The following is a 16,084-nucleotide window of genomic DNA, read 5'->3' as shown; positions in this document are numbered from 1 at the left end:
ACTGCAGATGACCAAGCCCAGTTTCCTAATTCAATGCTTTTCTTCTGTCGTAGGACCCTTGAAAACTACAGCTTTTCCACAAGGCCTCTGCATGATGGCAACACGTCACCCTGTCATCTTATGAACCCAGCTTCTGGTCGAAAGCAACATCCCCCAGTGTAGACCTTCTCTAGGCCTTCCCAGTTAAAGTCCCAAACCAGCCACAGTGGCCAGAGCCTATCTCCCTGAAGACCATATGCCATGGTCCCCAAGCCACGCCTAGCTAGATTAAGAAAGAAGCGGGACCAAGCCACCTCACCCGGAAACCCTCTGTGTCAAAAGATGGTCACCACACAAAGTGATTCCTACTGAAGTAGATTAGAAATTAGAGCATCTCAAGTGCTGCCCTCTGCTATGCCTCACTCCCAGCTCATGTTTTTCCCTTGTGAATCAAGGAAAAAATTAGGGAAGTCAATCTTCGCTTCATTACTGATGAGCCTCAGGCAAAGCGAGGTCCCCATGCCTCAGTTTCCTCTACTGAAAAATGAAGCTAATACCACTTATTCCAGATAGATACTGTGAAGGTCAAGCAAAAATAGAGCTATAGATATGGGTGTACATGTATGAATTTTTCTTGTAAATAGGTAAGCAGTATCCAAACACTAGTATTTTTGTACAAATAAAGGAAAAGATTGCTTCAGGATCTTTTCATGTGTCTGTTGGTTATCTGCATGTCTTCTTTGGAAAAATGTCTATCATGTCCTCTGCCCATTTTTAATGGGATTATTTGTGGGGGTTTTTGGTGTTGACTCATATAACTTCTTTATATATTTTGGATATTAACTCCTTATTGGATAGATCATTTGCAAATATCTTCTCCCATTCAGGAGATCCTGGGTGAAAATCAGGAAGACTCCAGCAATCAGCTCATGAAGTACATCCTGTTTGCCTAACGGCCTTGGCTTCCTCAAAGACCAAGAATGACAGAACTAAAATGGCCTTGTAAGAAAGGAAGACTGATAAAATACATTTATTTGGGGGGAAAAAAGGCAAAATAAAATGGCCTCAGAGATCCCATCAATTCTATGGACTCTTATGGAAACAACCATGAACACCTGGACACCAAAGTCACCCATGAGGATCCAAAGATCCCACAGTTTAGAGGAAAAGAGAAGGGGTGCCTGGATGGCTCAGTCGATAAAGCATCCAACTTCAGCTCAGGTCATGATCTCACGGTCTGTGGGTTGAAGTCCCACGTCGGGCTCTGTGCTGACAGCTCAGACCCTGGAGCCTGCTTCGGATTCTGTGTCTCCCTCTCTCTATGCCCCTCCCCTACTCATATACTGTCTCTCTGTCTCTCTCAAAAATATATAAACATTAAAAAAATTTTTTTTGAGTTTCTATGCCAGAGACCTTGGCATTCCTTTATTTTTTTAAATATGAAATTTATCATCAAACTGGTTTCCTATACAACACCCAGTGCCCATCCCAACAACATTAAAAAATTTTTGAAGAGAAAAGAGATGTGCAACCAAACGACTAAAATATAATACAAAAGTGGTAAGAGATGCATGTATAAAAGTACTTCAGGAGCAGAGGAAAAGAGACAATGAACTGACTTAGGTAGTCAGGAAAAGCTTAGACGTGAGGTGATTGCCAAGACCTCCATTGAAGGATGGGCCATGGACAGCCAAAACGCAGGCAGGGCATTTTCAGCACCCAGTGTACACAAGGCTTATGTAGAGGAAGTGGGGTAAGAGCTGAGTGTGGGAGAAGCCTGGTGTGGCTGAGGCCTAGAAGTGGTTTGCATTTTGTTGTCATTTTGTGTTTTGATGGGGTGACGTGTCTACAGAAGACAAAATTGGAAAATGATGCTAAATATAAGGGAAGAGGAAGGCAAACCTTGATGTGCCCTTTACGTCAAGGTAAGAATTTTAAGTAAGGGAGGTTCATAATCAACTGCTGTGTGCGAAGGTACTCCAGCATCCGGGTGACAGAAGGAGAAGAGGCAAGCCTGGATGCACAGGGAGGCCTGCTATGAGGTACCACAGAATTCCAGGAAAGAGATGATGCGGGCTGAATAGGGAGGAGCAGTGGACAAGATCATGGGCAAACTGTAAAGTCTTCCTGTCCTGGGACACTGAAGACCTGGCCAATCCACCATGGCCAGGATGGGTCCTAACAAGGGTCAGAGGAGCGAACAGCCTCAAGAATGCCATCTCCTGGAGGGTGGCAGCCATCATCTCCCGGAAGGATGGCAGCAGAAGGGCCCAGGGTCAGACACAGGGAACTTCCTCTTTCACAGTGGCCCCAACGTACTCAACGATTCACCAACCAAACTGGCTTCACTGATCATTTAAGGACACAGGGCAACCCACAAACACCACCATCCCATCACCCACCACGACTCTCTCAAACATCCTCCCCCTGTGGGCAAAGAGAAACCCTAGCCCTCAGAACCCCTTACTCCAGGCAAACGTACCACCCACCCCCCGTGCCCTGCCCACTTCCCTAACACAGACTCTGTTTCTATTTAGAAACGATTTTGGTTTTTATGACTACAGAGTGAGGACAAACTCAGTCCCCGCCAGAAAATGTACAAAGGAAATGGGAGAGCAGGATGTTAACGAAGCTGAGAATGATGCTCCAGTTACAAAATAAAGCCTGATTTGGGGTTTCAAACACTCCAAGCTAAACAACTGTTTAATTCCTGTCATAAACACCCTTCTCCATAAACCAGACAGGTGTTATTTTTAGAACTTTTTCCATGATGTCCTTGTTCTTTCATGGAAGAGATAAAGGCAGTGGGAAGCAGTTAAAAGTATTAACCCATATACTTTATGTCATGGTCCAGTACCAAGCCCCACAAAATGTAATAGGGTAACGATCTGGGTTTCCTCTTACTCTTCTTACTTCTTACTCTTCTTACTTCTACTCTGGTTTCTGCTGAGAAATTCTTTTAACTTTGTATTTTGAAATCTTTATCCAAATTTTTTAAATTCAGGTTTTGAGAATAAGTGATGAGGACGAATGACAGTAATGTTGCCATCCCACCAAATCAGCAAGAAATAGTATTCCACTACCATGGCCAAGACAGACAAGGGAGGAGGCGGTTAATGTGAAAGGGAATTGACATTTAGTGAGGACCTACTAAGTGTGAAGCACTGAATGAGGTTCTTGCTTCCTTCTTCTTTCATTCATTTAATGAACATTTTACCAAGCACTTACTATTACGTTTGATGGCACGGATGTAGAATAAATAAGAGAGACAATGCCCCTGCCTTCACACACCTTCCATCCACCAGAAGGGGCAAATATTCAACGACAGCATTCCCGGCGGCATGAGTGCTCAACACGGAAATTGCACATGGCAAGGAGAGGGACTGAGGAGGTTGAGCTGGCGTTGAGTGGGGCAGGGACCGTTGGGAAGGTGTGATGTCTACTTGGAGACTTGAGGAATGGATAGGAACTAGCCCAGCCAGAGAAGGAGCAAGAACTTGCAGGCAGAGGAAGGGCACATTCCAAGTCCCAGAGGCAAGAGAGTTTGACCGGTGTGAGTGCCACCTGGCCGACAACGCTCAGAGAGAGCCGGGGCAGCCAGATAAGGCTGGAGAGAGATGAGCTGGATTTTGTAAGTCATTACATAAATTTTAAATTCACCCAAAGAAGTGGCGAGATGACATTAAAGGATTTTTAAGCAGGAAGCGATAAGATCCCTTTTTGTCGTAAAGCATCACAAATCCTTACTACCATCCTTCGGGGCAGGTAGTATCCTTATTTCATCAGATGAGGAAAGATAAGTGAGGTGAAGTAACTTTCAGAAAGTCACACAGCTGGAATGTAGTGGAGTTTTGGATGAGAATTCAGGTCAGTCTGACTCCAAATCCTCTTCTCATTCTACTATCTCATCTTATCTCTTAAGAGGAAAGAAGGAAAGAGAGAGAAAAATAAAGAGGGAGGGAGGGGGAAGGATGGGGAGAGGGAGAAGGAGAGGGAGAGAGAGAGGGAAAGGAGAAAAGAAAAAAACTACAGAAAATCCTTAAGCATCATTTCACATGATCATTTATAACTTTTTACCAAAATCAAATGTATGGGTGATCCCTGGTATAACTGATCACTTGCTTTTTCCCCTGCCTGTCTTGAATAAACAGTTTATTAAAATATAATAAACCATACACAAAATGATACACCAAGGAGAAAAGCTGAGAGTCCTCCCCCAAGCACAAGACGCCAGTCATCAGGCAAGAGAGGGCTGGTCAGAAGGAGCCCCATGGACCGGGAGTGCCCATGGAGCGATGCTGGCCTTCAGGGCTGGAAGGCAACAGCAAGGCCATTAGTCCATCCTTATTTCCCAAGCTCACATTCAAAATACCATCAAGTGGTCATCCAAATACCTCCGGTAATGACCAACTTACTACCTACAAGCACACTGAGACAGTTCTATTTAAAATGACTCTTTTCAAGAGGCAAAATTAGCCCAAAACCCTGTAGCAGAAGCTTCTGTTGTCAAAGTTAGACTCCTCTCCAAGACAGGAGAGTATCATGTAGCAGCGAGGCATCACTGGAGCGTGTCACTCTTCCCTGAGTCTGAAGAGTCAAATGAAGTCAACACCTAGAAAGCAAAAAAGTGAAGCAGGAAATCCCAATTTCAAGGTACATACAGTCTGCTTCCAGGAAAAAGGATAACTAACCCTTTGCTCCCATACATATTGGCAGCCTCCACCGGTGATTCCGGCCTGTGAGACTGGAAAACTAGGAACCATGACAGACTCATCCTGGACCTGGTACCTGCCTCTGCAGCAGGCAGTGCCTCTGAGCGTCACTTGTGAATGCAGACAGCAAGCGTGGCTGTGCATATGTGCAGTAAGTAAACTTCAGTTCTCTGCATCTCTGTCCAGCTGCCCAGGCTGCTGGCTGGTTCTTCACCAGCTCATGCAGTTCAGGCACGTTGTACTGATGGGCGGCTGGGGCAGCATCCCTGACCATGTAAGGCAGGCATCCTCTATATTTATCCTATCAAATCCCTGTGCAGTACATAAAAAAGTAAGTGCTCCTCCTTTAAAAATTAATGAAAATGTTGGGGTGCCTGGGTGGCTCAGTGGGTTAAACATCCAACTATTGATTTCAGCTCAGGTCATGATCTCATGGTTCATGGGTTTGAGCCCCACATCAGGCTCTGCACTGACAGCATGGAGCCTGCTTGGGGTTCTCTTTTCCTCTCTTTCTGCCCCTCCCTCACTTGTGCTCACTCTCTCTCCCTCTCAAAATAAATAAATAAACTTAAAAAAAATCAAATGAATTTAAATGTTAAAACTTTAGACTGAGTAAAGCAATCAGTAGCACCACATGCAGTAATGGGGACAGAAGAAAGTGGCACACGGGGTTAGACAGGCATCATAAATGGGTACAACCTTGTCATGTGAACTCTGGCAGTTTCTACCAAGTTTTAAATGTTTGTACCCTCTGTCTCCTTAATCGTACTTCTAGGAACCTGTCATATTCACATGAACGCAAGTATTTACAGAGCCAACAGTCAATAGAGTGAACTAAGCAAATACGGCAAACTTCCAGTTATACCAAACATGCTGAGATGCTGTTTAAAAATTAAACATTTAAAAAGAAATCGTAAAGTTCAAAATCTCAGGTATCGGAAGCGAAACAGGAGCACAAAACCAAAGAGGCCAGTAGGAGCTGAAACCAAACAGCCCAGGTGTTTTTTTGGAAGCGGGGTTATCAGAAGAGGGGGCACGCTGTAGAGGACAGGAGGGGGTCACACAGGCTCTGGCTGGGGTGACAAAGGGCTGCCCTGACAGAGAAACACAGAACAAAAGACCTCCACCACATATAAAAGGAACCTGGACACGTGTCTGGAACTTTGGGGAGAAAAAGCATTATGTGTGACAAATCAAAACCCCAAACGTATGCCATACACAAGGGTGGAGCCGGAATTCACACTGTGCACATGGTTGGAAGCCCCAGGGCTAAAACTTTTACAGAAAAGCTGGTCTGAACCCTGGGGAAACTTTATGATATATGGTACAGGCACACTCAACCACCATATCCAGATGCCTCCACAACTGGGGACCCAACAGACTCCCACCAAAAACCTCTAGCTGTAGATAAGCTCGAGAGAAAATTAAATGGTAAGAGAGAAGATTTTAAAGTATGTCTACATGTTTAATGCAATAAAAAAAGAAAGAAATGTTAGCAGAACTGAATTTAAAAATGGGCAAGAGACATGAATAAGCTTTTTACCCAATAAGCTTGTAGTTGGAAACAAGCTCAAGAAAAGATGTTCAGCATCTTGAGCCATTTACTAAAATGCAAACTAAGACCACGATGAGCTATCACGATACATTCATTAGTGTGAAAAATGAGAAAGAGTGGCAATATCAAATGCTGGCAAGGATGTAGAGAAACCGCATTGCTGGTAGGAAGATGAAGTGATATAACCAACCGCAATTGGCAAATAGTTTGGCAGCTCCTTCCAAAACTAAATATACACTTACATGCACACACACACACACACACACACACACACGAATGCATGTAAAAACTGGTAAAGCCCATATATAATCTTTAATTTAAGTAACGCGATTCTTATTCTACACATGTCGATTTCCTGGTTTTGCTATTGTAGGACAGTTATATAAGATGTTACCATTGAGGGAGGTTGGGTGAAAGGAACCACTCTCCATACTAGTTTTTCAACTTCCTGTGAATCTGTAATTCTTTCAAATAAAAAGCTTTCAAAAATCAATGTTGGGTGTAAAATGCAAGTTATAAAATATCACAGTATGATATCATTTGTACAAATATATTTTTAAAATACACACAATCATACAATATGTGCTTTATGGTTAAATACATAAGTGATAAAAATATTAAAACACCAGTAGTAAGGAGATATACAATTTCAGGATAATGACTACCTCTAGGAATAAGTTTAAAGAGGACCTCAACTTTATCTTTAATATTTTAATTTTCACAAAAGAATCTGAACTGAGAAACTGTCAACATTCACTATATAGATTGTATAATAAAAGAAGGCTTGTTAAATTACTCTTTACCTCTCTGTTTAAAAGATTTCTATTTTAAAACCAAAAATATACATACAAGGAGGTTCACCGAAGTATTATCTATAATAGCCAAAAATTGGTAACTGTATAAATACCCGTCAAGGGAAGATAGCTAAATAGATCTGGATATAGTCACGAAGTGGAAGACAAAAGAACCAGTAAAAATGAAGGCGGGGGCACCTGGGTGGTGCAGTTGCTTAAGGTTCCAACTTTGGCTCAGGTCATGATCTCAGGGTTAGTGAGTTCAAGCCCCACATCCGGCTCTGACAGCTCAGAGCCTGGAGCCTGTTTCAGATTCTGTGTTTCCCTCTCTCTCCGCCCCTCCCCCATTCTCTCTCTCAAAAATAAATAAGCGTCAAAAAAATTTTTTTAAAGGGGAAAAAAAAAGAATGAAGGGCATATGTACTGTTAGGGAAATATCCCAAATACACGAGTAAGTAGGGGGAAAAAAGCACAATGGAAAATAATTTGTATGCTAGGACCACATTTTTGTTTAAAAAATCACTATAAATATATACAAACATTGTAATAAAACTCATATACTGTTTAAAAATGGTTACTTCCAAGAAATAGTGGACATTTCACTTCTTACTTTATATACCTCTCTTTTAAAATCTGATAAAGAAGAACCTGTTTTATTTCTGAAAACTGAAATTTTTTCCTTACTGAGATGTAATTGACGTATAACATATTAGTCTCAGATATACAACATAATGATCTGATATGTGTATAGTTGTGAAATGATCACTATACAGTTACAAATTTTTCTTCTGATGAGAACTTTTAACATCTACTGTCTTACCAATTTTCAAATACGCAATACAGTATTGTTAACTACAGCCACCGTGCTGTATGTTACATCCCCCTAACTTACTCATTTTATAAGTGTAAGTTTGTACACTTTTGAACCCCTTCCCCCATTTCTCCCACCCCCAACTTAGCAACCATCAACTATTCTCTGTATCTATGACTTCGGGTTTTTTTGTTTGCCTGTTTGTTTTTAGATTCCACATATAAGTAAGATCATACACTATTTGCCCTTCCTCTGTCTGATTTATTTCACTTAGCACTGTACTCAATGTCCATCCATCTTGTCCCAAAGTTCCTTTTTTGAGGAACTTTTAAAAAAAAAATTTTTTTGTAGTGTTTATTTTTGAGAGAGAGAGAGCGTGCACACAAGTGGGGGAGGAGCAGGGAGAGAGGGAGACACAGAATCCAACGCAGGCTCCAGGCTCTGAGCTGTCAGCACAGCTCACAAGCCGTGAGATCACGACCTGAGCCAAAGTCAGACGCCCAACTGACTGAGCCACCCAGGCGCCCCTTGAGAACTTTTTAAATAAAGATGTAAAGAACCAAAAATGAAAATTTAATATTAAGTTAATACCGTTGAGCATTTACTATACGCCAAAGTGTTTGCATTGAGAACCTACTCTGAACAAATCTGTGGGTACATATTATTCTCGTTTGAACTCACTCCCTCCACTTGAAGAGAAGGAAGAGGAGGAAATGGGAGCTCTTAGAGGTGAAATGACTTGCCTGAACTCTCACAACTGAGTAAGTTGCTCAGTGGGTTGGAACCTGCAATGCTACTTCAGCCCATCACTGCGATCACTGGCGTGGAGAACAGCAGAACACGTGCCATGTACCAAGTGTCCTTACGGTGAGATGGTGAGAATCAGGAGCTGGGCCACGCACCCCCCGGGCACATGGCTGAATGATGTGCCCGTCACGATGGCATATCTACATTATATCCTGAGCTGGCTCGCTCACAGGGAAGCACTGAAAGAGGACGTGACAGGGAAAGGTGCTTTCCCCTCCATGTCTTCCCCACAGCCGTTCCAGACAGAGAGGCTGGCATGGCGGCAGAATGCTCTGAGATGGACCAAACCCCAGCAGGGTCAGCCCTGTGTGAAAACCGCAGTGCGGAATCCTCTAAGCAGGAGTGATGCCCTTCCATACACTGACTGTGCCTCTCCTCCCTATTAAGGCAGAAAGCATTACAGTGTGGTAGCGAACTCTGAAACACAACCCCTCAGATCCCACTTCCAGAAAGGATTCTCTGCCCAGCTGCAGGTGCAGTTAGCGGACAGCCCCCTGTTAGCTTCCTCAGGGACAGAAACCTGAACTTTCCACTGAGGCACCTGCCACTGACTGAGCAAGACGGTGGCTGAGAGGCCTGGCCCTTGTGCCCTGTATGGGACCCCCCTGCCAGGCCCAGCAGGCCATCCCTGCTACAAAGCTCCGGTCAGGCTGCAGAGCCTCTACCAGATCTGCACTGTGGTCTGATGCCCTCCTCCCCCAGTGCTGCTTCCTCCCCCTTCTCCTTCATAGATGTTACTCAGCATGTGTACCCCACAGAACTCAACCCTTGACAAGGGTCCTCTGGCCTGACTCACGCACGAAGATCTGAAAATAAACTGGCCCGCTAAAAGAACAGGTGCTCATACCCCCTACTGCCAGGTGACCATGAGCAAGTTTGTGACCTTCCCTATGCCCCAGTTTCCACCTCTGTAAAACTGCTCCAAGTTGTTTAGAGGATTAAAGACAAGAAGCCCAGAACATAGCATACAGTAAGTGCCTCCTTCTTTCCTACGATCAGTCCAGGAGGGAGATATTGAGGAGTAAGGTGAGCACTAAAGCCAGACTGCCTGAGCTCAGGAAAGCAGTCTACCAGGGAAATAAGGTGGCCTTGAAAATAACGCACGCAATCCACACAAAAGCAAAACTGCTATTTCCAGTCCACTTGGGCTTTGTGTCCACACCTTCCCAGAAGTGGGAGAGGTCTGCAGTATCCACACTCGTAATCACCATTTGGCCAGTGGCCCCTACCAGTGAGAAAACTGAGCAGGAAACTGGCGACAGGCCATGAGCAGGGAACACATTTTCTCTGTTTAAAACTTACCTGCCAACTTCCACTTCAGAATGGAAACTGTCACTCCATCATAACAACAAGTAAAAATGCTGAACAAACTGAAAAATCTACAATTCTTAGATCCATCCAAGAAGCGAAACTTCACAGCAAAGTGCTGTACCAAAATTGGAGAAGAGGGCAGGTGAATAAAAGAAATAACAACTTTCCATGAGCAGAAGCCTGCACAAAAACTAGTGCCGGATGGGGAAATCTAAGCTGCAGGTGGCTCAGTGTGACCAAGTCTGAGAGTTACAAGTTCCAGGGGGAGCCACTCATGGTTTTGAGAGCTTAACCTCCAGGACCTGTAGCCATCCTCACAGTGAAAATCAAAGAAAAATATACTCTCATGCTTCTTGAAGAGGAGGAGAAAAGTAACCATACTGAAATACATGAGAGCATTCTATTCTTCTTAAAAAAAAAAAAAAAAAGTCTGCCCTCAGGAGAAACTATTGAACCAGAACCTAATTAATGTATTAGGTTTTGTGGAGCCTCTCTGATAGGGGGGTGGGGATATCCAATTCTGGGCCCCTCTATGCATTTTGTCTGGCCTAAGTAGGGAATATACTGAGAGACATTCGTGAAATTCACATTCCAGGGGGCATAAGCTCCTTAGAACAGCTAATTATAGGACTATAAATGCTGCTTCTCCCCTGACACCTCACTCCCACACCACTAAGGGCCTATTTATTTACCCAAGTGCCTTTTACCCAGCACGTCAAGTTCAGCTTTCAAAACACTGCAAGCCATACCAAAAGCCAAAATACAGTCTAAAGACACAGTGCAGCATCAGAACCAGACCCAGGTATGATAGGGGCATTGGAATTATCAGACCAGGAATTAACACAACCATGATTAATATGCGAAGGCCTCTAATGGAAAATGTAACATGCAAGAACAGATGGGTTATGTAAGAAAAGAGATGGAAATTCTAAGAAAGAACCAAAAAGAAATACTAGATATCAAAAACACTCTTAACAGAAATGAAGAATGCCTTTGATGAGCTCATTAGCAGACTGAACACAGCTGAGGAAAGAATCTCTGAGCTTGAGGATTTAATAGAAGCCTCCAAAACCGAAAGCAAAGAGAAAAAGGACCAAATAAAACAATATCCAGGGACTGTGGGACAGCTGCAAAAGGTATAACATAGGTGTAACGGAGACACCAGAAGGGGAAGAAAGAGAGAAACAGAAAAAATATTTGAAGCAATAATGACTATTTCCCCCAAATTCATATCAGATGCCAAATCCCAGTTTCAGGAAGCTCACAGAACACAAACAGAATATAGGACCATTAAATAAACAGACAACACACACAGGCATACATCATACTCAAACTGCAGGAAATCAAAGGTAAAAAAAAAAATCCTGAAAGAAGCCAGAGGCAAAATATACCTAACCTATAAGGAGCCAAGATAAGAAGTATATCTAACTTCTCCTCAGAAACATAAGCAAAAAGAGAGCAGACTAAAATATTTAGAGTTGAGAGAAGAACAAACAAACAAACAAATAATCACCAGTCTAGAATTCTGTACCCTATAAAATGATCTTTAAAAAGTGAAGGAGATGGGCACCTTTGTGGCTCAGTCAGTTAAACATCCTACCCTTTATCTTGGCTCAGGTCATGATCTCACAGTTCATGAGTTCGAGACCTGCATCCGGCTCCGTGCTGACAGCTTGAAGCCTGGAGCCTGCTTGGGATTCTGTGCCTCCCTCTGTCTCTGCCCCTTCCCCCTTGTACTCTGTCTCTCTCTCTCTCTCTCAAAAATAAGTAATCATTAAAAAAAAAATTTTTAATGATTTTTTTAATGAACACAGAACTTACATTTGTGGGATGCAGTGAAAGTAGTGCTTAGAGGAAGATTTACAGCATTGAACGCATATATGAGAAGAGAAGAAAGATCAAAAATCAATAATCTAAGTTTCTAGCTTAGGAAACTAAAAAAAAAGAGGAGTGAGTTAAACCCAAAGTAAATAGGAGAAAATAAATAATAAACATTAGGGCAGAAATCAATGAATTGGAAACAGAAAACCATTTGAGTAAATCAACAAAATCCAAATCTGGTTCTTGGTAAAGATACAATCCATAAGCCTCTAGCCAGGCTAACTAAAATTTACTATTCCCTGGGATGGGACCCAGATGTCTGCTTCATATTGCCAGTCAATGAGCAAGTGCTTCTGCCAGACAGGTCGACAAAAACACTACATCATTTCCTTTCTGTCATCAATTCAATCAATTAAAAAAAAAAAAACAAACCCACTACTGATAAGCTATATACTATGTGCCTGGCACTGTTTTAAGTACTTGGGATGTATTGATGAGTAACAAACAGAATAAATGAATAAGCTGTATGGTACATTATAAGGGACTAAGTGGAGAAAAAGAGCAGGAGAGAATTAGGAGTTATGAGTATTTCCATTTTCGTACAAATGTGTGTGTGTATATAGTACATACATACGCATATATATGTATATATACATATATTAAGCAAATACTCTATTTTCTTCCCTCTCTTGCCCCCTATCAACAAACATAAGATGTATTAATACTAGTTTACACCTGAGTATTTAAGTGACAGAGTATCAAGGGGAAGAGTGAACATCACCCAAGGATTTCGCGTCCTCTTCTGTGGGAAGAGCTGGCATGTTTTTGGTTATATGCAGGATAAGGGGAGCATGTTAAGTGGAAGTATGACTTTGTTACTGTCTTTATTGGGAGATTAAGTATGGTTTAAGTAAATGTGTATGACAAGCTGACAAGGCATGGACTGTAATTGTTAGTATTATGTGTCAACTTGGCTAGGCCATGGTACCCAGTTATTTGATCAAACACGAATCTAAGCATTCCAGTGAAGGAATTTTGTAGATGTGATAGCTACAATAAGCCGACTTCCAGGAAAGCAGAGTATACCCTATAATCTGGGCGGGCCCTACCTAATCAGTTGAAAGGCCTTAAGAGCAGAACTGCAGGAGAAGAAATACCATCTGTGGACTTTGGCATCAGATCCATCCAAGAGTTTTTCCCAGTTGGCCAAGCTGCCCTACAAATTTTAGACTTGCCTAGCCAGCCCCCACAATCACATAAACCAATTCCTTGCAATAAATCTCTTAACATACAAATATCCTAGTGGTTCTGTTTCTCTGGTAGAACCCTGATTCAGGGAGCCACCCAGAAAAAAATGACATTTGAGCAAAGACTTGGAGTTGGTGAAGGAACTGCCCCGCAGATATCTGCGAGAAGAGCAGGCGAGGTGTGTGCAAGGAACGGCAAGCAGAGTGGCTAAGAGTCAGCAAGGCAGAGAACAGCCCCAAAGGAGGTTTTTTATTAACCAAAAGACCCAACAAGGAAAGTGCAGGCTGTGAACAAAAGGTCTCCTTTATTATTCTTCCCGTCTTATACTAAGCCCACATCATGACCAAAAACTATGCTTCCAAATGCCTCTCCTTCTCTAACATGACACAGGTGAATCCTCCCACTCCCACTATTGGCCAAAGCTTTGGGATGCCGCAAGGAGATCTGTAGTTAACACATCTGACACTCAGTGCACTTGTGCGCAGCGCCCCTGTGAGCCACACCATGCTGGCAGTTTCTCTCTTAGGAGTCCGGGAGCCGGGAGTCAGGCCAGAAAGGGTCCTGGCATCGGAGCAAGGGTCAAGAGCTGAGTGGCCACCACCAGGCAGAGAGACAACATACACAGTCATCTCTGGCTAAAATGAAAGCTTGCTGTGTGCAGGGTATAATGCTCTTATCTGGTCCACCAGGCTGAGTGGAAAGAATGAGGACCAGACACCATCAAAGGCAGATAATAAGTGATTTGGATGCCAGAGTCCAGTAATTTGGGTGCATTAAGTCCAGGCATCCCAGCTGCTCATTTGTCCCAGTAAAAGGGAGAATACCACCTGTCACAGGTTTTCCTTACTACAAAGGTTACCAGAACAACAAGAATTTCAGGTACATGTATTAACCTGGAAAGATGTTCATGATTATAGAAAGGGAAGAAAAGGTAACACGACCGTATCAAATATACACATTGATTCTTAGATACATCTGAACTTCATAAATATTAACATGAAAAATGTATTTATTAGGCTTTAGGAAAGACAATATATGCAAAGAAAAGAGTTAAAGAATGTATACAAAAATTATAATAAAGCTATGTGGTTAGTGAGATTACAGGTTGTTGTTTTTTTCTTTTTGCTTCTGTACCTTTTTTTTCCCCTCTAATAATATGTATTGCTTGAATAACAAAATTGTTTATGGTTTAGAAGTAAAAACCCCTTCATGTCTATAGCACTTCTAGTTCTTTCTCTACTCCCTCAAAAAAAGTGAACTGACACCTGTAACCTCAATACGTTAGAACAGAGCTGTCTGCAGGCCCCTTTTACATATGGGAAAGTACAAAGCTCAAAGCAATTAGGTCACTTTCCCAAAGTCACTCATTATGGTGTGCAGCCCAGCCAACACATGAGTGTGAGGGTCCTGAAAGTCCATTCCAAACCACACACTTGCTTTGTGGCATTTTCTCAGTCCCAGGGATCCCAGGGAAGTGCGGTTTAAGACGAGCTGGCCCCTTGCCCTTACCTCAGCCAGGCGGGAATGCTTGTGGACGTTCTCGCCTTTCTGCACGCTGGGAGCCAGCTGCTGCAGGACCCCCCTGCTGCTCGTCAGTGCTCTGGTCAGCCGAGCAAACTTCCCCCAGCCTGGAGCATGTAGAGGAGAGAAAGGACAGCTTCAACCATGTCCTGAAGGTCATGGACATTCACACCACAAGTTAAGCTGTCAGAAGCACATACACCCATTGTCCTCCTGGGCTCCCATGAATCATTCTGTATTCCTCCCAGCCCAGACTCGCTGCTCAAAAAAGCACCTAGACAAATTTGTGTTGCAATTTACTCTTCCCCTTTCACATTATCCTAATCATAGCTTTGTGACAGGTTTTAGTACTGTTTTACAAATAGGAAAACTGGGGCACAGAGTGCTCAGATGACTACAGAGTCCAGAACCCAGATGTTTCCATTCTATCTCAAGGCTTTTCTGCCAGATAATGCCAGGCAATTGAGATATTTCTCAGACTTTGGGCTCAAGCTGCCCCCAACCCCCACGTAGTCTGATCTAGTAGAGACCAAGCAGGTTCCAAGTGTTATGTGGACAAGCCAGTTAAATGGCTATCCCATGCAATGCATTCTCCAAAGCCAGGGGAATGAGAAATGAATCTAATCCCTTTTGGGGGGGGGGGGGAGGGGGGGTGAAGCACAGGCATATTTTAGTCTGCTCTGGGATGGGGGAAGGACAGTTGGTGACAGGTTCCTCCAAATAACAAGAATCCCAAAGAACCGAACTTGGAGCAAAAAAATCTGGACACAAGTCCCATTTCTGCCTCCAGCTTGCTTTGTGATCACCAACCAGTCATTTAAATTGCTTAAGCCTTATCTGTAAAGTGGAAATTAAAATACTCTAGCTGCCTAAAGGCAGGGTGCATTTGTCCGGTAAAACAAAGGGGCTAAGTTTAGTGGGCTCAGGTTAGGAGACTGAAACAGAGGCTGTCTGGAGGCCTCCTTGGCACTCTGGACCAGCTCCTCCAGGAAAAGTAAAATACTGATCTTTTTCCAATCCAGCCCCCTCCACAACGCAGAATCTAAGACATATGAGTGATCTTTACTGCATTTAATTATCTCCAAAGACAACTGTCCATTCCAATACCCAGCAACCCAACTCATCTGCATCCAGGTTATGACCATGGCAATTGCCTCAAGAGACCCATGAAACCCTGGCAGTGTTCTCAAGACCAACCTTGGGGTTGAGGTGCTCCAAAGACCTAGACGTGGAGTAGATAGCAAGTAAACAGAGCACCTGGCTCTTTTTACATGGCAGCTAAAAACAGGACTAGGTGATGTTTTTTGGTTTTTATCCCTTAGTGTTTGGCAGTATTCAACACCTTGCAGCAGACCTCAGTTCTGCCAAATTCTACCCTGGAGCACCTTTCCAAGATAGACTTGGAATCCAGAGGAATGAAGTTAAGCAGCAGAATGGCCCTTTTTTTTGCACCTTTAAGAATCATGATCTGGATAAATTTTTGTCAACATGGAAAGAATAGCAAATCAGTGCTTTATTATCTTAT

General features: G+C 43.0%; 1 protein-coding gene across 2 annotated transcripts in view; it reads right to left on the bottom strand.

Moving 5' to 3' along the window:
* The window catches only part of KCNH1 (potassium voltage-gated channel subfamily H member 1), a 462,687-nt gene that overhangs the window by 305,548 nt on the left and 141,055 nt on the right, over nucleotides 1-16,084 (bottom strand). For both annotated transcript variants that reach the window (XM_042926295.1, XM_042926297.1), the window contains one exon: nucleotides 14,548-14,666. In XM_042926295.1, the coding sequence (XP_042782229.1) occupies nucleotides 14,548-14,666 (119 nt within the window). The remainder of the gene's footprint in view (nucleotides 1-14,547; nucleotides 14,667-16,084) is intronic.

This window comes from Panthera leo, chromosome F3 (genome assembly GCF_018350215.1).
Source record: "Panthera leo isolate Ple1 chromosome F3, P.leo_Ple1_pat1.1, whole genome shotgun sequence".
Taxonomy (NCBI): Eukaryota; Metazoa; Chordata; class Mammalia; order Carnivora; family Felidae; genus Panthera; species Panthera leo.
Note: the sequence above shows the minus strand (reverse complement) of the source record. Positions and strands in the feature narration are given on the sequence as shown.